At 35.0% G+C, this 22,604-nt stretch overlaps 2 protein-coding genes across 2 annotated transcripts; both read right to left on the minus strand.

Annotated features, from left to right (window-relative positions):
* Positions 1 to 2,483: 2,483 nt before the first annotated feature.
* LOC130823195 (uncharacterized) lies at positions 2,484 to 3,305 on the minus strand. Its single transcript, XM_057687829.1, has 3 exons — positions 3,117 to 3,305; positions 2,757 to 2,945; positions 2,484 to 2,675 (listed from the first exon to the last, which is right to left on the minus strand). The coding sequence occupies exons 1-3, from the start codon at positions 3,303 to 3,305 to the stop codon at positions 2,484 to 2,486; spliced, it is 570 nt and encodes a 189-aa protein (XP_057543812.1).
* Positions 3,306 to 3,401: 96 nt separating this feature from the next.
* LOC130823196 (uncharacterized) lies at positions 3,402 to 14,344 on the minus strand. The gene is made up of 6 exons (XM_057687830.1): positions 14,300 to 14,344; positions 5,316 to 5,865; positions 4,608 to 5,231; positions 4,391 to 4,556; positions 4,002 to 4,309; positions 3,402 to 3,532 (listed from the first exon to the last, which is right to left on the minus strand). Exons 1-6 carry the CDS (start codon positions 14,342 to 14,344, stop codon positions 3,402 to 3,404), a joined length of 1,824 nt encoding a protein of 607 aa, XP_057543813.1.
* Positions 14,345 to 22,604: the final 8,260 nt, after the last annotated feature.

The raw sequence follows: 22,604 nt of genomic DNA on the forward strand, positions 1-22,604 counted from the left end.
ATTTTTAATTGTTTACATCCAATTCCCAATGGATCCAAATTCCAAATTTTGACCAGAAACTTTAAGGGCTATTTTAGACAGATTAGAAAATTCAAATGAAAAATCCGACTTCGCCATTGCGTTCAGAACGCGTCAATTACCTTGGGTACCAAATTTCATAATTTCTAACATCCAATTACTATTTTTTAATTATTTTAAGCGGTTAACGAGTTTTTAGCGCACCGGTACAATAAACAACAACAGAACATGACTAACACTTCCGGGTCGGCACCAACACCGAGGCAGAAACTGCTGCTGCCCGGAATATATGTATATATAGATATATTTTTATCATTATTTTATATATACATTATTAACCCTTTAAATCTCATGACCAAAATAACTCTAGCAAGGTCACATTCACAAAATCCTTCAACAGACCTACAATTCATAAATTACGATAACAAAATCAAATACTTAATTCTCTTAACAAATGAAATTTTGTAGAGAATTACAAAAGCAAATCACCCTTTTAAATCAACACACATATATAAATATAACACAATCCTTCAAAAAAATCAAATTTTGCTAAAGGATTATTTTCTTAGATGACTACATTACTTGATCTATTCCATTTAAATTTCATCTAACAAATTGAAATTTTGTTAGAGAAAATAGACCATAAGAAATTTATTTAAATATCAATATAACTTTAAATTCTTAATTCTTATAACAAATTTAAATTTTGTTAAAGAATATTGATCATGAAGTTCTTTTATAAGTCATAGGATATCATCATACATAAAATATAATTCTTTTAGAAATCTTTGTATATAAAATTAATAATTAACAATTCAATTAAACTTACCCTTTGATCAAAAGATTGGATTGAACAACAAGATTTTTTTCCTTTTTTTTTTCTTTTGGATGCCGAAAACAAGAAGAGCAAGAAGAGAATTTTTTTTTCTGATTTTTTTGTGTTTACTTTGAGGTTTTGAAATGTGAGGGCTTCAAATGATGCTTAGGATTAATAGGAAAATTAAGGATCAACTTAATTAAGCCATAATACCCATTATGAGAGGAGTTACAAGACGCCTCCGATATCTCCCAAACCGGCTGCCCCCCTTCACCTCCCTTCCTTTAATTTTTTTTATTATAATTATTCTATTGTAATAAGTAATGTTAAATCGGAAAAAGAACACTACGCGATATCAACGTACGCGATAAAACACATTATCGTTAATTACATTTCTGTTCCTATATTTAATTTACCTTATTTCTTATAATTATCTATTAAAATAATTTAATTTAATAATACTTATTTATTTTATTTTATTTTATTTTTCTTTTTAAACCAGATAAATTACGGGGTGTTACAGACTACCCCACTTAAAAGAAGTTACACCCTCGTAACTTGCACAACAACGAGAAACGCAGAACACACATACTATCATAACACCACACTTGCGAAAGACAAGACAACAAGCCAAAGAGGTTTATCATCATCCGCGCGAAATTGAAATTTCTATCGCCTTCTACTCCCCTTAAAAAGTTACATCTCCGCGCTTGAAAGGGCTAACCGATATGCCACCTTACCCACACGTTCAAAAATTTCATATAGACCTATGAATCGAGGGCTCAACTTTCCACGAGTACCAAAATGCATTACTTCGTGCATGGGTGACACGCGAAGTAATACCCGTTCGCCCACGATGAACTCTTCTGGTCGTCGCTTCAAATCAGCATAAGACTTTTGACGATCCTCTGCTGCTTTCAAACGATCCCTTATCAACTTCACATTTTCAGTCATCTGAAATAACAACTCAGGTCCCAAGGTCACCGCTTCGGTGAAATCATCCCAATAAACTGGACTACGACAACGACGCCCATACAAAGCCTCGAATGGAGCCATCTGTATAGATGCCTGATAATTGTTGTTGTAAGAAAATTCGACCAGGTCCAAATGTTCATCCCACGACCCTTGCCATTCCATGGCAATAGCGCGCAACATATCTTCTAGAATCTGATTTATCCGTTCCGTCTGCCCATCCGTCTGCGGATGGAAAGACGTACTATAAAGTAACGTAGTGCCCATTGCCTGTTGCAAAGTTTGCCAAAACTGTGACAAATACCATGTATCTCTGTCGGACACAATAGTACGGGGCACACCGTGAAATCGCACGACATACTTAATGTAAGCTCGAGCTAATTGTTCCATCTCCCAACGACAGTTTATAGGTATGAAACGTGCTGATTTAGTCAAACAATCCAATATGACCCATAACGCATCATTACATGCCTTCGTCCGGGGTAAACCCACAACAAAGTCTATAGAGATATCATCCCATTTCCACACCGGTATCTCCAACGGTTGTAGTAAACCTCCTGGTCTCTTATGCTCACTTTTAACCTTCTGACAGATCAGGCAGCGCGAGACATATTCTGCAATATCCTTCTTCATTCCAGACCACCAAAACATTAACTTAAGATCTTGATACATCTTGTCACCCACCCGGATGAACTGAAAATTTCGTACAATGTGCTTCGTCCAAAATACGTTCCTTCAAAGATTTCTCCCTCGTCGGCAAACACCAACGACCATTGAACCTCAAGCTTCCATCTTCCTGAAGAAAGAATCTCTCCGCTTTTCCTTCCCGTGCCTGTTCCTTTAACTTCAAAAGTTTCGGGTCTTTATCCTGGGAATTCAAAATTTCTTCAAAGAACGAAGGTCGAATAGCCAAGGCATTCAAACACCCCTGTAATTCACCTTTACGTACCACTTCCAAATTTAATCTAGCAAAATCCCGATGCAACTCTTCAACTCCATCTAAGGCGGACAACGAGGGATTAGACTTCCTACTCAACGCATCGGCTACCAAGTTCGCTTGTCCCTCATGATATATGAACTCCAGATCATAATTTGTCATCAACTCTAACCACCGACGTTGTCGCATGTTTAAGTCGGGCTGTGTATAGAGATATTTCAGACTTTGATGGTCAATGTAGATTCTACATTTAACGCCATACAAATAGTGCCGCCATATTTTGAGAGAAAAAACTATAGCAGCTAACTCCAGATCATGGGTAGGATAATTAACTTGATGTACTTTCAGTTGTCGTGATGCGTAAGCAATCACCTTACGGTCCTGCATCAATACACTACCCAATTCTTTCTTCGATGCGTCACTGTAAACAGTATAATCCAACTTTGGGTCAAGTAAAGTAAGAACAGGGGCCGTAGTTAACCTTTCCTTCAAAGTCATGAAGGCATGTTCACACTCATCAGTCCACTCGAACTTCTTCTCTTTCTTCATCAACGAAGTCATAGGCCGAGCAATTCGTGAGAAATCTTTGACAAAACGACGGTAATACCCAGCCAAGCCTAAGAAACTTCGTACTTCGGTGACATTCTTTGGTGACGATCAGCTTCGAACTGCCTCTACTTTCGCCGGATCCACCGAAATAGCCTCTTTAGAAACAAAATGACTCAAAAATGATACCTTTTCCAACCAGAACTCACACTTTGACAATTTTGCGTACAACGTGTTCATCCCTGTCCTTCGAATATACTAATATGTCATCAATAAAGAGAACCACGAACTTATCCAAGTACGCACTAAATACTTGGTTCATTAAACACATGAACGCGGCTGGAGCATTTGTCAACCCAAAAGGCATCACGGTGAACTCATAATGTCCATAACGTGTTCTAAAAGTTGTTTTATGTATATCCCCTTCAGCTATTCTTAGCTGATGATAACCCGATCTTAAGTCAATTTTTGAAAAGATCCCGACTTCTCTCAATTGATCAAACAAGTCATCTCTCCGGGGTAACGGGTATTTATTCTTAACGGTTACCTTGTTTAACTCTCTGTATTCGATGCATAATCTCAAACTACCATCTTTCTTCCTTACAAACAAAACTGGAGCGCCCCAAGGTGAAACACTAGGTCGAGCATAACCCTTATCCAACAATTCTTCAAGCTGAGACTTTAATTCCTCCATCTCCTTCGGAGCCATACGATAAGGGGCATTAGAAATCGGTCCAGTCCCAGGTACTAAGTCTATCGTGAAGTCAATTTCCCGTTGAGGTGGCATACCGGGAATCTCGTCAGGAAAAACATCCACAAATTCATTCACTACAGCAATATCCTTGGGATCCTCCTCCTTCTTTCCCCCTTGGCTGATAAGACATAAGTACAAAGGGTGTCCTTGCCTCACGAGTCTTTGCAATTCTAAGATCAACACCAAATTCGTTCTGGGCCCCTTGGGAAACTTTCTATATCTAACGTTTTCCCCTCGTGGTCCTTCCAACAATACTCTCTGCTCTCTACATTCAATAGTGGCTTTATATCTTCCTAACCAATTCATCCCCAAAATTACCTCTAAGCCTTCCATATCTAACACATACAAGTCACTAGGAAAAACAACTTTTCCTATCTTCAAGGGTACATCCTTATACAGTCTATCACAACTGTACAATTTACCCGATGGGACAGCCACCGTACAAGAAACTTTTTCAAAAGTTCCTAAATTCAATTCTTCTACTTTACTATTTGCAAGAAAAGAACATGTAGCTCCCGAATCAAATAATACATTCACAGCTATAGAATGAATGGCGAACGTACCTGTAACCACATCCGTCGCTTGGTCAGTTTCTCTTGCACTGACCGCAGATACTCTTCCATTAGCAGGCTGTGCATTCATTTCTCCCACTTGATTGCCCCCACGATGCATTTCTGACTCTTCAACCCGGTTCCCATCTATCCGGCCTTGTCCCCCATTAAAAGGTCGCTGAAACCTCTGACCAGCATTGCCACGATTTCCATTCCCGTACTGTCCGCTGACTTGACTGCCGGCGTTGTTTGAATTCTGTTGTCGGTGTTGCCCACCCGGCTGTTGACTTCTACCTCCTTTCTTTATGTAGCATTCATACTCTCTATGGCCTCTTTTGTGACAAAAATTACACTCAACCAGATTTCTATCACAATCTTTTCCCGGATGGTTTTTCTTGCACCTCCTACAGAAGTAATTCCACTCACTGCCATCTCGATCCAATAATGGCTTCGCAGGCTTAGCTTCTCCCCTAAAGCCCGCATTTGCACTAGACCCACCTTCTTGAAAATCGCCGCAATTTCTGGCTTTCTTTTGATAAAAACCTGCTGGAATCCCTGATGCCTGATCAGTACCTTCTTTTCTCTTCTCGGGGAGATTACCTTTCTCTCTTTCCTTCTCCTTCCTCAAGATATTCCCTATTTGAGACGCTAGCGTCTACATCTGCTCCAACTTGTTATAACGATCACTTTCAATATGTTTTTGAATTTTGAAGGATAAACCTAGCTCAAAGCGTTGCATCTTTTTCTCCTCAGTGGGCACGTCATTAGGACAATACTTGAGGTACTCTATCAATTTGTGGTAATATTCAACAACAGTCATACCACCCATCTCTAATCGCGCAAACTCGTTCGACTTATCTTTCCTTACGTGCAGCGGATAGAATTTCTCTCGCATGGCCCTTTTAAACAGTTCCCAACCAAAATCCCCCTCAGCCTGCTCCAACAACCCCGATCTACTGTTTGCCCACCAGTAATCGGCTTCTCCAACCAAATCAAATGCAGCCTGATTGACTTTCAATTCTTCTGGGCATTCTACTACATCAAAAAGTTTGTCAAATTCTCTTAACCAGAGTTCAAGCTCCGACGGTTCCCCTTTACCATTGAAAGTCGAGGGTTTGCTCTGACTAATCCGTTTGCTCATTTCAGATGCTAATTCCGACATAGACCTCTCTCGTGGTGCGCTTACACTGGATAGCGCTTCCACCAGAGTTCTTAGCATACGGTTAGCATCATTTCTAAACAGTCTCTTTCTTGACAAAGGAGGCATCTTCTGCAAGCAAAAAGAAGGTACTAATCACAAGAATGTCCTAAGGATTCGAAAGTTTTGGAGAAAGGACAGAGTTTTGCTGACTTTTGACTTAACATACAATTACTTATTTACTAGTGCTTAGGTATATTTATTTATATATGTATATAATATTAAACATAATAAAAACATTGTAAAAGTGATTCAATATATAATGCACATCACACCTCATTGGAAGAAACCATAAACATACTATGATATTTTATTGATATATCCTTGTAGACTCAATTAGGAACGGGAACAACAACAAGAGGGGGGGTGAATTGTTGTTGTTACTAATTCAAGCGTTATTGCCCTGTTTTTGCGGAATTGAATTAATATAAATAAAGCTTGAACTTAGAGCAAAATAATAAAAGAGACAAACGATTTTTACGTGGAAACCTTCTGGGCCTAAACAGAAGGAAAAACCACGACTCCTCGGGATTTCTAAAAACTCCACTATGTTTAAGGCAATTAGTTACAATTACAATAAACACCTTACTTCACTCGAAGCGAATCAACTAGGCCAACTCTTCTCTCTCAAATTGTTTTACTCAAAGCAACAAACTTAGCTTCACTAAAAGCTAAACTCCTCAATAGCTTCACTCAAAGCTATCTAATTCCCCCTTAGACTCACCCGAGTCTAATTACAAGTTCTCTCAAAAACCCTTACAAAAAGGATAAAAATTCTCTAAAAATAAAATCAATGAGTTGCTCAAGAAAATATTATGAGTTAATTGGCAATTTTCAAAACAAAATATTTCTTGTGGTTTTCCAAAAATAATCACATGAAAATAACAAAGTTCATGCGTTTGATGCTTAGGAACAACCGAAATCTCTTGCTATTTATAAAAAATAAATCCTCTAAGAAAATGGAATAATCCAATCCATTATTCCTTCATCAAAAAGATCATGGGAGTAATGTGGATTAATCACACAGACGGTTATTTCCACAAGACTTGATTAAATCAAGCATATGGTTAAAACAACAATAACCGTTGTTCCCATTTACTAAAAATAAGGTCTGTTCCTTTTAGGCAGCAGTTTCACAAACAGCAGTTCCTGTTCCAGTACTAACTGCTGGAACGTTTTTGCTATTTATAGAAACGGTTATACTTAATAAAAATAGACATGTTAACCTATTATCTAAGATAAAGACCGGTTAAAAATAATAGCTCAGACCTATTCAACAACCGCTATTTCTATTTTTAGCAAATCCAATATTTACTAAATATAGATCCTAAAATAAAGGATCTTTATTTAGAGACTCACACGTAAAGTAATTTTTTAGAAAACTTTTTGCCAATTAACTATAATAAATAAATAAATGCCACAAATTAATTTTAGTACATTAACTAAAAATAAAAATCAGAATTTATTAGTTAACGTTGGCTGACTTCAGTTGGGAACAGTGCGCTGTCTCCAAAATCCAGTTTTGCTAGAACATCCAACCTGGGAACAGTAGACTTCTTGTCTCCATTTTACATCGCAAGTGATATACTCTTCTAACTTCTCTTGGATCCTTTTGACACGTACTTTTCCATGAACTAAGCCATAGGTACTATCAACAATCATAATTACAACCGGATATCGACCTGCACACAATCTCTAAAAACAAAAACATATTTGTTTAAATAAAGTGTAGTCATCATCAAAACTCAAGAGGTCCAACAAATTCCCCATTTTTGATGATGACAAACTTTTAAACAAACTTAAAACAAAATAGAGTAAAACCAATGTTGTAGAGCATGTTAGAGATTAAAACAACTCTTCTTAACTTAGTAAATATAATTTACCAAGCTAATCATAAATCAAATTACTCTAAACATAAACACAACAAAAACTCAAACATTTTAAGCATAGAACATAAGCAGTGGTTTCAATAAATTTGGAGCATACAATCAGAGCTCGAAAATGAATAGATGATCTGAACAAACAAAACAGTTCATCACAGTTCATCTTGAACATAAGCATCTTGATCATAAACATTAGAGCATCAATCTTAATCATTAGAATCAGAGCATCAAGCATTAACAAAAGATGTTAACTATATACTGACAATAGATTAGCTATATTTTGACAATCAGAGCAAAATCAGCAAAAATCAGCAAACAATAAACAATCATCAGCTCATGAATCATAAACAAAAATCCTAAAGTCCAACATAATAGATATAATCAGAGCTAAGCATACTCAAGCATTATTTAAGTTTGTGTCAAATATTCCCCCTTTTGACATCATTCAAAAAGAATTGGAGCAATCAAAACCACAACACTAAGCATATAGACATAGTCAAAGAGAGAATAAGGATGCACAAAGTAAAAATCAGTAACAATGAATGCAAACAAGATCAGCTATGATTAATCGTCACAGATAGTTAGTAGCATAAAAGAAAACGCAGTTCATAGTATGAATTAGGACAAACAGTACCCCAGCTGGTACAAATCAAAAGCTAGAAAAGATTGTTTGATGATAGTGAAGGTTGCAACAAATAAGAAAATATTATGAGTATCAGAAGAAATTAAGATGTAGGAGTTTCATCATCCACATATTCTGTCTCCACCTCTACTGTGTCGAGCTTGGCCCCCAAACGCGCTTCCATTTGGTCCATTTGAGCAGATAGTGAGGCTATAGAAACACGAATTTCATCTTTAAAAACAAGGAAGCTGGACTGCAATTCTGTAAGTTTTAGGAGAATGGAGGATAGAGGGGCTGTAGGAACTGTAGTGTCACCTAAACCTTGATTTGGTGATGTGTGTACTGGTGGTGGTGATGATGGTATAGGTGACTGTGGTGGTGAAGATGGTTGAATTGGTGATTGTGGTGGTGAAGATGGTTGTATTGGCGACTGTGGTGGTGAAGAAAAATTATGGAATGACGGTGTGGCAGGTTTAGGTGAGGAAGGATGGCTTGGTTCAGCTGTTGTATATGAGGTTGAGTCATCATCAATAATAACAACAGGTTTCTTTCCTTTGGAAGCTAGCCTACGACTCTTCCTAGGGTTTGAACCAGGTAAAGAACTCTCCTCATCTTTCTCTTCTTCTTCCTCCACAACATCCTCTACAGGTTCCTTCTCAACTTCCCCCTTACATGAATTTTCCTCCTATTCCTCTTCAGAATGCCCCTCTGCCTTCTCAGTGGCAGAGGGAACAGGCTCCTGTTCCTCCTTATTTACTTCCTCCTCCTCAACTTTTTCTTCATTTTCTTCTTCATTGGTGCCCTCAGATTGTTCAAAAATATTCTCAAGAGTCCCATTTTCATTTAATCTTAGATGCAAGTTATTCAAACACTTAACACCTATTTTGTTGTTTGGACCCATGGGATAATTTGGACCATCAAGAGGAACACGCAACTTCATAAATATCCATGTTAACAATCCACCATATTCTAACACATTACCCTTAAAAATACAATCATTCAAGTGACAAATCATCAAAGAGGGAAAATTAATCTTGATGTTATTAGCCATACAATATATTAACGTAGCATCCTTTAAACTAACCTCACTTCTTTTAGATGTGCGAGGCAAAATAAATCGTCTTGCTATATTGTATAACAACTTGTGCATAGGTGACAGCACATTGTGACTAACCTTTCCTCTTTTTTCTTTTATCCCTAAAAACTTCCAAACTACCTTCTCATTTATCCCAGAAAAATTGATTTTTAACCCAACAACGTATATATCAAATCCAGTGGAGGGAACACCTAACCATCCTCCTAAAATCAAACTATTAAATTCAATTTTAATTCCCTTAACAACACTAGTACAAACGCCATGGTCAACAGAAAAGTTTGAAACAAACTCGCGCATCAAGTTGGGGTACATTGGCGTGTGAGAGTGATTATAATGAGTATGAAGGGATTTTTGCTTTACTTGATTAAGTGTTTCATGTTCCTTATTTAATTCATGCATATGGACACAGAATGTGAAATGGAAACAAACGAATTTAGTGAAGAACTATGATGATTTAACTCCCGCTATTTTAATGGAAATTGCTGGGGGGTAAATATATATATTAAATAGGAAAATTTACCCAGAATAATCTAACCTATTCACGATTTTCCTACAATAATCCCAACTATCGATTAACCATGAATAATCCGAACTTAGGAGGGTCTTTGCCTTGGGTACACCCGGGTGACCTGCTACCTATTGTAGCAAGTCATTTTGAATATAAAAAAAAAGATAAATATTTTAAAAAATGGAAAATTTACCCAGAATAATCCAATCTATTTACGATTTTCCTACAATAATCCCAACTATTGACTAAATGCCAGAAAATTACCTGTTGCATCGGTAAGAACAAGAGCAACAACAGCACAGGTTAAGTGAGTCAATAGTTGGGATTATTCATGGTTAATCGATAGTTGGGATTGTTGTAGGAAAATTATGAATAGATTGGATGATTCTGGGTAAATTTTCCTATTAAATATCATGAAATTTTTTATGAAAATGAAAAATAAATGGAAATTTTATGCTACTATAGTCTGATCAAATTAAACAAGCAATCATATGAGCATTCACAGTATATGCTTTCAAATAGTGCGTACCTGATCCTTTCGATAATTGATTTTTCAATCAAGATTTTGTGGTTGATCGACCTTTTCAATTTTCATTTTGTCTTTAAGGATCACATATGTCACTCACTTCAATGCAGCTTGATCATGCCAAGTTCCGATCTCATTTTTTCATGTTGTTCCCTTGGAAGCGGTTTAGTCATGATATCTGCTATTTGCTCGTTGGTATTTACATGCTTTAGAATAATATTTTTATTTTCAACATTATCCTTAAGAAAATGATGCCTAATGTGGATGTGTTTAACTCGTGAATGATGCACTGGATCTTTAGATATGCATATGGCACTGGTATTATCACAATAAATAGGAACGCATTCAAACTTAATACCAAAATCTCTTAGCTGCTGCTTTATCCAAAGCATTTGGGAACAGCAAGCTGCTGCTGCTACGTATTCAGCTTCGGCAGTAGATAATGCAACAGTGTTTTGTTTCTTGGAACTCCATGAAACTAAACATGAGCCAAGAAATTGTACCATACCTGATGTACTTTTTCTATTAACTAGATCACCTGCATAATCTGCATCACTAAAACCTTTCAAATCATAAACATCACTTTTAGGATAAAATAAGGACAAGTCGTCAGTTCCCTTCAAATATCTTAAAATACGTTTTACTGCAGTGAGATGTGTTGTTGGTTTTAGCATTATTAAAGCCATATTTCTTGAGAAGTTCTTTTATATATTTTTGTTGGTGAATAAAGATACCATTAGCTGTTTGTTTAATTTGTAACCCAAGAAGAAGTTTAATTCCCCCATCATGCTCATTTCAAATTCAGTGCTCATTAGGTTAGCAAATTCTTTACACAACAGTTCATTGGTGGCTCCAAAGATAATATCATGAACTTATATTTGAACAACTAAAATATCCGAACCTCTATTCTTAAAGAATAAGGTTTTGTCAATTTTTCCTCTTACAAAGTCATTTTGAATCAAGAACTTTGATAGTCTTTCATACCATTGCCTAGGAGCTTGTTTCAAGCCATAAAGAGCTTTATCAAGCTTGTAGACATGATCAAGACAAGAGGTATTTTCAAAGCCTGGGGGTTGTTCAACAAAAACTTCTTCATCAAGAAAACCATTTAAGAAAGCACATTTCACATCCATTTGATATAATTTAAAGTTCATGAATGCAGCAAAAGAAATTAAGATTCTTATAGCCTCTAACTTTGCTACCGGAGCAAATGTCTCGGTATAATCAATACCTTCTTGTTGATTGTATCCTTTGACCACGAGCCTTGCTTTGTTTCTAACAATTATTCCATGCTCATCTAGTTTATTCCGAAATACCCATTTCAAACCAATTACCTTTTTTGTGTTTCTGTTTGGGTTCCAAGTGCCATACTTTATTTCTTTCAAATTCATTTAATTCGTCTTGCATGGCCACGATCCATTCGGAATCCTTTAGAGCTTCTTCATGATTCTTGGGCTCGAGTGATGATAGGAACGCAAAGTGTGCACAAAAGTTTCTCATTTCAGATCTAGTTTGTGTTCCTTTATTCAAATTACTTATAATCAAATCAAGAGGATGATAACTTTGATATTTCCAAGGTTTGGGCACGAATTCTCTTGTTGGAACAGTAGTATGTTCTGGTTCATCAGCTTGATTGACATTCTGTTCAGCTACTGGATTAACTTGCTCTTTTGTGGGAACAGCAGGATTGGGAACAGTCTGTTGGTTCTGAAGTCCCGGCTGTTCCTGATCAAGAACGTTCCTTTCTGCATCTTCTGGGATTAGCTGTTCACCTGCTGTTCCTTGATCTTGCATTTTCATTTCTTCATCATCGTGTTCTAGATTTGCAAGACCTATCTTAAAATTCTTTGTATCCTGTTCACTTGACAAAAAGTTAGTTTCATCGAAAATTATGTGAACGGATTCTTCCATGCTCATTGTTCTTTTGTTATAAACTCTGTAAGCTTTACTATTTGATGAGTAGCCAAGAAATAATGCTTCATCACTTCTTTCATCAAACTTCCCTATATTTCGTTTTCCATTCACATGAACAAAACATTTGCATCCAAACACACGAAAATAGAAAATATTTGGTTTAACACCTTTAAGCAATTCATAGGGTGTCTTTGAAGTGATTGGTCTTCTTAATACACGATTCAAAATATAACATGCAATATTAACAGCTTCGGCCCAAAAATTTCTAGGTAGACCACTAGCAATTAACATGGTTCTTGCCATTTCCTCTAAAGTCCTATTTTTCCTTTCTACTACACCATTTTGTTGTGGTGTTCGTGGTGCCGAAAAATTATGACTTAATCCATGTTCATTGCAATAGTTCATGAAACTTGAATTTTCGAATTCTCTTCCATGATCTGACCTTATGTGAATAATTTGATTATTGGTAGATTTTTGTATTTTGTTAGCGAAAGAAACAAACTCATCAAAAGCTTCATCTTTACTAATTAGAAATAATATCCAAGTAAATCTACTGTAATCATCAACAATAACAAACACATATCTTTTGCCACTCCGGCTTTGTGTTCTCATAGGTCCACATAGATCCATATGTAATAATTCAAGTGGTTTAGTGGTGGTCACAAAGTTCTTTAATTTAAAAGATGACCTCACTTGTTTACCTTTGGCACAAGGATCACAAATTTCATCCTTAAGGAATTTTATAGCCGGTAATCCTCTAACTAGGTCTTTTGATCTTAGTGTATTAATCAATGTAAAACTAGCATGACCTAGACGCTTATGCCAAAGAAGTGGGTCGTCTTCTATAACGCTTAGACTGGTTTTGGGAACACTGTCCAGGTTCACTACATAAGTGTTCCCTTTTCTGATTCCCTCAAGAACGATGTCTCCTGTGTCATTCCTAGAAATAATGCACTTTTCAGAAGTAAAATTCACAGAGTTACCTTTATCGCAAAATTGAGAAATGCTAAGTAAGTTATGTTTCAAATTCTCGACTAAAAACACTTATCAATAGCATGGGAACATGACCTTCCAACTTTTCCTTTGGCGATTATCTCACCCTTCATATTGTCACCGAAGGTTACCGTTCCCCCATCATAGGCTTCAAGTGAGAGAAATTTAGATTTGTCACCCGTCATGTGCTTGGAACACCCACTGTCGAGATACCATGAGCTGTTCCCCCTCACTTGGACCTGAAAAAAAATTAATGGTTAGTTACAGGAACCCAGACTTTCTTGGGTTCCTTGTCGATTTTGCAAGAATCATTTTTCTGATTCTGAATGTTATCGACGTAGTTTCTGTTGGAGACAGTGTACTGTTCTTTTTTGGTGCACTGGTCCTTCAGATGACTAGTTCCTCCACAGATTGAACATAATCTGTCACTAGGAAGATCAACGTAAGCTTTCTTCTTCTTATTATTCTTAAAGTAATTTAGGCCTTTTGAATTTTTACTTTTGGCATCTTGAATCCATTTGGGAGTAATTTTGATTTTTCCTTTTTCTCTTGAATTTAATTCAAGCTTATCATCATTGTTACGGTTGGATTCTAGATTCAACTTTAAATTTTGAAAATCTTTGCACAAATCTTTAGTAGATGCATCATTCAATTCTTTATTCAAGCCTAATAATTTGTATTGCGACAACTCAATATTAAGAATAACATTTTCCTTTTCAATTCTCTCCATATTTTCCTTTAGAATTATGTTTTGATCCAACAAACCGAAAAATCTGTTTTGGACATCGTATTTAAAGGTGTTTATATAGGAGACATGGTCTTTTCTTACCTTGAGTTCCTTTTCTAATTAGAGACACTTAACATTGCAATTTTCAAGTTTAGCTTGTGTCTCCTTTAGCAACTCAATCAATTTATTTTTACTTAAATTGGATGGATGGATAGAAAATGGATTAGAGATATGTACCTGCTTCCTTATGGGTTCCTTCTCCTTGCTTTCATGCGTAGCCATGAGACATAGGTTTGCTGTCTCTTCTTCTTCGGGAACAATAGATTCATCATCACTTTCAGTCTCTCCCCAAGCAGCGATCATGGCCTTGCGAAAGTCACTCTTGTTAAAGTTTTCTTTGTTCAACGGTCTTCTTGAATCCCTTGTCTTTCCCTTGCCCTTTTCATTCTTCCACATTGGGCAATCCTTGATGAAGTGTTCGGTACTTCCACATTTGTGGCATTCAAGATTAGTTTTTGTTCTTCTTTCTTTGTTGTTTCTTTGATTTGTATACCTGCTGTTCCTGAAGAACTTCTTGAATTTTCGTACCAATAAGGCAGCTTCTTCCTCATCGCATTCTGACTCGTCATGTTCCCCAACTGCCAGGGCCAGTCCCTTGTTCCTGGAACTGTCGGATGTTCCCAAATGTAATTCATGCGTCATTAGGGAACCAGCCAGCTCCTCTAGATTAAACTTTGTAAAATATTTGGACTCTTGTATAGCAGTAACCTTGGCCCTCCAGCACTCATCTTGAGGAAGGCTCCTAAGGATCTTCCTTACTTGTTCATCGGTGGGAATTATTCTTCCAAGAGAGACAAGTTCGTTTGTTATGTTGGTGAACCTTGTGAACATCTCTTGGATGCTTTCCCTTGGTTCCATAACAAATCTTTCGTATTTAGACATTAACAAATCAATTTTGGAACGTTTGACTTCACTTATTCCCTCATGGGTAACAGCTAGCAGGTCTCAAATCTGCTTGGCAGATTTGCACCCCATTATACGATTACAATAAACACCTTACTTCACTCGATGCGAATCAACTAGGCCAACTCTTCTCTCTCAAATTGCTTTACTCAAAGCAACAAACTTAGCTTCACTAAAAGCTAAACTCCTCAATAGCTTCACTCAAAGCTATCTAATTCCCCCTTACACTCACCCGAGTCTAATTACAAGTTCTTTCAAAAACCCTTACAAAAAGGATAAAAATTCTCTATAAATAAAATCAATGAGTTGCTCAAGAAAATATTATGAGTTAATTGGCAATTTTCAAAACAAAATATTTCTTGTGGTTTTCCAAAAATAATCACATGAAAATAACAAAGTTCATGCGTTTGATGCTTAGGAACAGCCGAAATCTCTTGCTATTAATTAAAAATAAATCCTCTAAGAAAATGGAATAATCCAATCCATTATTCCTTCATCAAAAAGATCATGGAAGTAATGTGGATTAATCACACAGACGGTTATTTCCACACGACTTGATTAAATCAAGCATACGGTTAAAACAACAATAACCGTTGTTCCCATTTACTAAAAATAGGGTCTGTTCCTTTTAGGCAGCAGTTTCACAAACAGCAGTTCCTGTTCCAGTACTAACTGCTGGAACGTTTTTGCTATTTATAGAAACGGTTATACTTAATAAAAATAGACATGTTAACCTATTATCTAAGATAAAGACCGGTTAAAAATAATAGCTAAGACCTATTCAACAACCGCTATTTCTATTTTTAGCAAATCCAATATTTACTAAATATAGATCTTAAAATAAAGGATCTTTATTTAGAGACTCACACGTAAAGTAATTTTTTAGAAAACTTTTTGCCAATTAACTATAATAAATAAATGAATGCCACAAATTAATTTTAGTACATTAACTAAAAATAAAAATCAGAATTTATTAGTTAACGTTGGCTGACTTCAGTTGGGAACAGTGCGCTGTCTCCAAAATCCAGTTTTGCTAGAACATCCAACCTGGGAACAGTAGACTTCTTGTCTCCATTTTACATCGCAAGTGATATACTCTTCTAACTTCTCTTGAATCTTTTTGACATGTACTTTTCCATGAACTAAGCCATAGGTACTATCAACGATCATAATTACGACCGGATATCGACCTGCACACAATCTCTAAAAACAAAAACATATTTTTTTAAATAAAGTGTAGTCATCATCAAAACTCAAGAGGTCCAACAATCTTGATGCGTTTTAACTGATTCCCGCAAGGCATTTACATTTTTCATAAAGATAATAACTTAAAAAGATATAACTAAAGGAAAAACATTGAAGAAAAGAAGGAAAATATTTTAACGCCAAGTGTCCCAAGTGTCAGCACTCTCATCATAGCTTGCTAAGTCAAAGTTCTCATCATCTGCATCTTCCCCAGAATCAGAGCTGGAGTTCGAGTGCGCTTCTTCTGATTCACTGTCACTATTCCTAGGGTGGTTTATTGATACTTCCTCCACGTCCTCTTCGGGATCCTCTTCATCTGACCAATCTCTATCAGACCCAGTCCCATAGCCATACAGATCATAGTGCAACCCCCAATTGTCACTCTCATCTTCGCTGGAAATCTCTACATAAGTAGGTGGTTCCCCCTTAGGTTCCCATATTTCGATATCACTCTCCGAGTGAACCTCGATTTCCACAAGTGGAGGGTCAGGTAGGATCCGCTCCTTCAACGGTTTCATGACCACATCAGCGCCGTCCGATATGTGGACCTCGCCCTCCTCCTCGGGTTCTACATTTTTCCTAGATTCGGACAAATGATGTAACTCATTTAGGTCCAAATCTAAATCATAACATACCCTATCAGCTTTTGCCTTAACCATAAGCATCCTCTCCCTATAATCTCAGATACTTTCACCATCTCTTATTCTCCATATATCAGCATTGGAGATTTCTCTCCAGGCAGTCTCTAGGTCAAACATCGGTACCTCCCTAGTCTCCCTGGGGGTGTGTGAATCCATAGGTGTTTTTCCCTTATTTATATATCCTGATTCTACACGAAAGTACAAAACAAAACATTACTATCACAAAACAACTTACAACACAAACACATTCCAACAATTTACGTCCCAATGACTACTTCCCAACTCTCTATTAAGGTTGTTTGTTCCTTTATATCTAAGGAACGTTTGCTCTGATACCAATTGTAATGGCTCGGTTTAAGTGACCCGTTAATCCATATGAAAATACAAATTTCGGTTCACTTCTTGGGCTCTAAAGAAAAATCTTCTCTAGGTTCGTCAACGTTCCGTCGATAAAGAAATATAACTAAACAGAAAACAGTACTAACGTGAAAGAAAATATGTCAGCGGAAGCTCTAACTAGCCGTCGAGACCTCACTCCAGACCCCACCTGCAATCAATACACAGTAGGTTCCAAAGAAACAAACCAATACACGTCAGAGACTTCATACAAATATCAATCAGGTTGAATACAAGCAATATGTTTATCCTAGCATGTATAGGCTCTAATACATTCATTATTAGTTACTCCCAACTTGTGACGTTGCCCATCATGTTCGGGTAGTTCAAGTATAAATCATTCAGTATTAGATAATTCCAACTTGTAACGTTGCTCGTCCTGTTCGGGTCGTTCAAGTATAAATCCAAATCTTTTTGGAGGAATACACTTGGGAGAGCTAATCCCAAGGCAACCACCGACCTAAGACGTTGGCCGTTCTGTTCGGGTCGTCAAAGGCTAAAGTATGCATATCCCCATGGTGACCGTAATGATCCAAAACTGCCATGGGAATAATAATTATAATAATCCAAACCAATATGTTAACCCCTTTGGGTAACATAATACAACCAAACGTGAACCCCTTTGGGTGACAAACACATAAATTCTCAATTTCCAATTAATTTCTTTCAAATTATTTGAAGCGTCTAATCCACATAAATTCTCGATTAGAGATGAAACAACACTACTTGCCTAACCACATAAACAGTATGGTCTAAGCGTGTACCTTTAAGCGCTGCAAACAACAATGTTCAAGCACGACAGAAATTTCGCCCTCTTATGAATCGAGATCCTAAATAACACACACACAAAACGATCATGTATTAGGACATGTTTACACATTTAATCCACTCCATACTTCTAAAATATCACTAAGACTTGATAATTTTTAATTGTTTACATCCAATTCCCAATGGATCCAAATTCCAAATTCTGATCAGAAACTTTAAGGGCCATTTCAGACAGATTAGAAAATTCAAATGAAAAATCCGACTTCGCCATTGCGTTCAGAACGCGTCAATTACCTTGGGTAACAAATTTCATAGTTTCTATCATTCAATTACTATTTTTTAATTATTTTAAGCGGTTAACGAGTTTTTAGCGCATCGGTACAATAAACAACAACAGAACATGACTAACACTTCCGGGTCGGCACCAACACCGAGGCAGAAACTGCTGCTGCCCGGAATATATTTTTTTCATTATTTTATATATATATTATTAACCTTTTAAATCTCATGACCAAAATAACTCTAGCAAGGTCACAGTCACAAAATCATTCAAGAGACTTACAATTCACAAATTACGATAACTAAATCAAATACTTAATTCTCTTAACAAATTAAATTTTGTAGAGAATTACAAAACCAATTCACCCTTTTAAATTAACACACATATATATAAATATAACACAATCCTATAAACAAATCAAATTTTGCTAAAGGATTATTAAATTCTTGGATGACTACATTACTTGATCCATTCCATTTAAATTTCATCTAACAAATTGAAATTTTGTTAGAGAAAATAGACCATAAGAAATTTATTTAAATATCAATATAACTTTAAATTCTTAATTCTTATAGCAAATTTAAATTTAGTTAAAGAATATTGATCATGAAGTTCTTTCCTTAATCCTTTTACAAATTATAGTTTATTAAAGGATTATTAGAGAAAATTTTCATATGTAAAAGAAAAATATTCAATCCTCTTATAAGTCATAAGATATCATCATACATAAAATATAATTCTTTTAGAAATCTTTGTATATGAAATATAAAATTAACAATTCAATTAAACTTACCATTTGATCAAAAGATTGGATTGAACAACAAGATTTTTTTCCTTTTTTTTTTCTTTTGGATGCCGAAAACAAGAAGAGCAAGAAGAGAATTTTTTTTTTCTGATTTTTTTGTGTTTACTTTGAGGTTTTGAAATGTGAGCGATTCCAATGATGCTTAGGATTAATAGGGAAATTAAGGATCAACATAATTAAGCCATAATACCCATTATGAGAGGAGTTACAAGACTCCTCCCATACCTCCCAAACCGGCTTCCCCCCTTCACCTCCCTTCCATTAATTTTTTTATTATAATTATTCTATTGTAATAAGTAATGTTAAATTGGAAAAAGAACACTACGCGATGTTACCGTTAATTACATTTTTGTTTCTATATTTAATTTACCTTATTTCTTATAATTATCTATTGAAATAATATAATTTAATAATACTTATTGATTTTATTTTATTATATTTTTCTAATAAAACAAGATAAATTACGGGATGTTACATAGTGTTGTGTGCCAAGTTTCATGCCAACACAAACAAAGTTTGAACTACTTAAAGCGAGTAACTGCCAAAAAAGCTTAAACATGTAAAAAACGCAATTTGGCACATAATGTAATGTATATGTCTATTTTTTCAATTCTAACCATTTCAAAACAACAATATATACCAAATAGTGTTGTGTGCCATGTTTTATGCCAAAAAAACCAAGTTTGAACTTCTTTAAGCGAGTAAGTGTCAAAAAAGTTTTACAAGGCTAAACAACGCAAATTCACACGTAATTTAAAGTACATGTCTATTTTCTCAATTATAAACATTTCAATATAATAATATATTCCAAATAATGTTGTGTGTTAACTTTTGACGCCAAAGAAATCAAGTTTGAACTACTTAAAGCGAGCAAGTGCCAAAAAAGCTTAAAGAACCTTAAAAACGCAACTTAGTACGTAATTTCAAGAATGTGACTATTGTTTTCAATTTTAAGCATTTCAAAATAATAATATATACCAAAGTGCCAAGTTTCATGTTAAGCAAACCAAATTTGAACTAATTTAAGCAAGTAAGTGCCAAAAAAGATTAAAAAGAGAAAAAAACGCAACTTCGCACGTAATTTAAAGTACATATCTAGTTTTTCAATTCTAACCATATAGTGTTGTGTGTTATGCTTCATGTCAGAAAAACCTAGTTTGACAAGTAAGTGCCAAAAAAGTTTAAATAGGCTAAAAAACGCAACTACGCACGTAATTTCATGCATATAACTATTATTTTTAATTCTAACCATTTCAAAACAATAATATACACAAAATAGTGTTGTATGCTAAGTTTCATGCAAAAGAAACCAAGTTTGCACTACTTTAAGCGAGTAAGTGCAAAAAAATCTTAAAACGCTAAAAAAGTAACTTCTCACGTAATTTCGAACATATGACAATCGTTTTCTATTTTAACCATTTCAATACAATAATATATAACAAATACTGTTGTGTGACAAGTTTGCCAAACAAACCTGATTTGAACTAATTTAAGCAATTAAGTGACAAAAAAGCTTGAAAAGGCTAAAGAACGCAACTTCGCACGTCATTTAAAGTACATGTCTATTTTTTCAATTCTAACCATTTCAAAATAATAATATATATCATATAGTGTTGTGTGCCAAGTTTCACGCCAAAAAAAAAAACAAGTTTGAAGTACTTTAAGCAAGTAAGTGCCAAAAAAATATTAAAATGCTAAAAAACACAACTACGCACGTAATGTTAAGCATATGACTATTGTTTTTAATTCTAACCATTTCAAAAAAATAATATGTACCAAATAGTGTTGTGTGCCAAGTTTCATGCCAAAAAAATCAAGTTTGAACTACTTTAATCGAGTAAGTGCCAAAAAAGCTTAAAAAGGCAAAATAACGCAAATTCGCACGTAATTTAAAGTACATGTTTATTTTTTCAATTATAAACATTTCAATAAAATAGTATATTCCAAATAGTGTTGTGTGTTAACTTTCATGCCAAACAAACCAAGTTTAAACTACTTAAAGCGAGCAAGTGCCAAAAAAGCTTAAAAAACGTTAAAAACGCAACTTAGTACATAATTTCAAGAATATGACTATTGTTTTCAATTTTAAGCATTTCAAAACAATAATATGTACCAAATAGTGTTGTATGCCAAGTCTCACGCTAAGCAAACCAAATTTGCACTACTTTAAACAAGTAAGTGTTAAAAAAACTTAAAAGGCTAAAAAATGCATTTTCGCATGTAGTTTCAAGTACATGTTGAGTTTTTCAATCCTAACAATTTCAAAACAATAATATATACAATATAGTGTTTTGTGCCAAGTTTCATGCCAAACAAACCAAGTTTGAACTACCTTAAGAGAGTAAGTGCCAAAAAAAGTTTAAAAGAGTTAAAAATGCAACTACGCACGTAATTCTAACCATTTGACAACAATAATATATACAAAATAGTGTTGTGTGCTAAGTTTCATGTCAAAGAAATCAAGTTTGCACTATTTTAAGCGAGTAAGTTCAAAAAAAGCTTAAAAAGCTAAAAAATGCAACTTGTCACGTAATTTCAAACATATAACTATTGTTTTCCATTCTAACCATTTCAATACAATAATATATATCAAATAGTGTTGTGTGCCAATTTTGCCAAACAAACGTAATTTGAAATAATTTAAGCAAGTAAGTGCCAAAAAAGTTTTAAAAGGCTAAAAAACGCAACTTCGCACGTAATTTCAAGTACATGTCTATTTTTTTAATTATAAACATTTCAATACAATAATATATTCCAAATAATGTTATGTGTTAAGTTCATGCAAAAAAACCAAGTTTGAACTACTTAAAGCAAGCAAGTGGCAAAGAAGTTTAAAGAACCTTAAATACGCAACTTAGTACGTAATTTTAAGCATATGACTATTGTTTTCAATTTTAAGCATTTCAAAACAATAATATGGATACCAAATAGTGTTGTGTGCCAACTTTCATGCCAAGCAAACCAAATTTGTACTACTTTAAGCAAGTAAGTGTTAAATTTTTTTTTTTAAAACTTACCTTTAATGCTTAAAATTATAATTAATGTAATAAAATCTTTTAAATATCACACAATTACATATTAAGCTATAAAAATGCTACTTTAGGCTAAACTCTATAAAACCAGCATGTGAAAATTTTTTCAGTTCTTTTATAGTATTTTATGATATGATGCAATAAAATGTTTTGAATATGACACTATCACATTTCAAGCTGTAAAATTGCTACTTTAATCAAAATTCCATAAATTCGCCATGTGAAAATTTTCAATTCTTCATTTAATCCCCTAACTCGATATGTACTCGGTAAAATGAGCAATTATTAACCAATGACAACCCGATACCGATTAACACTCGATTTGAACTTCAATGAACACGGACCAGTGCAAGCCCAATAACTCGAATAGCTGACCTTCAATCGAACCGTGGCTAACCGACCCAAACTGAGT

This window comes from Amaranthus tricolor, chromosome 9 (genome assembly GCF_026212465.1).
Source record: "Amaranthus tricolor cultivar Red isolate AtriRed21 chromosome 9, ASM2621246v1, whole genome shotgun sequence".
NCBI lineage: Eukaryota > Viridiplantae > Streptophyta > Magnoliopsida > Caryophyllales > Amaranthaceae > Amaranthus > Amaranthus tricolor.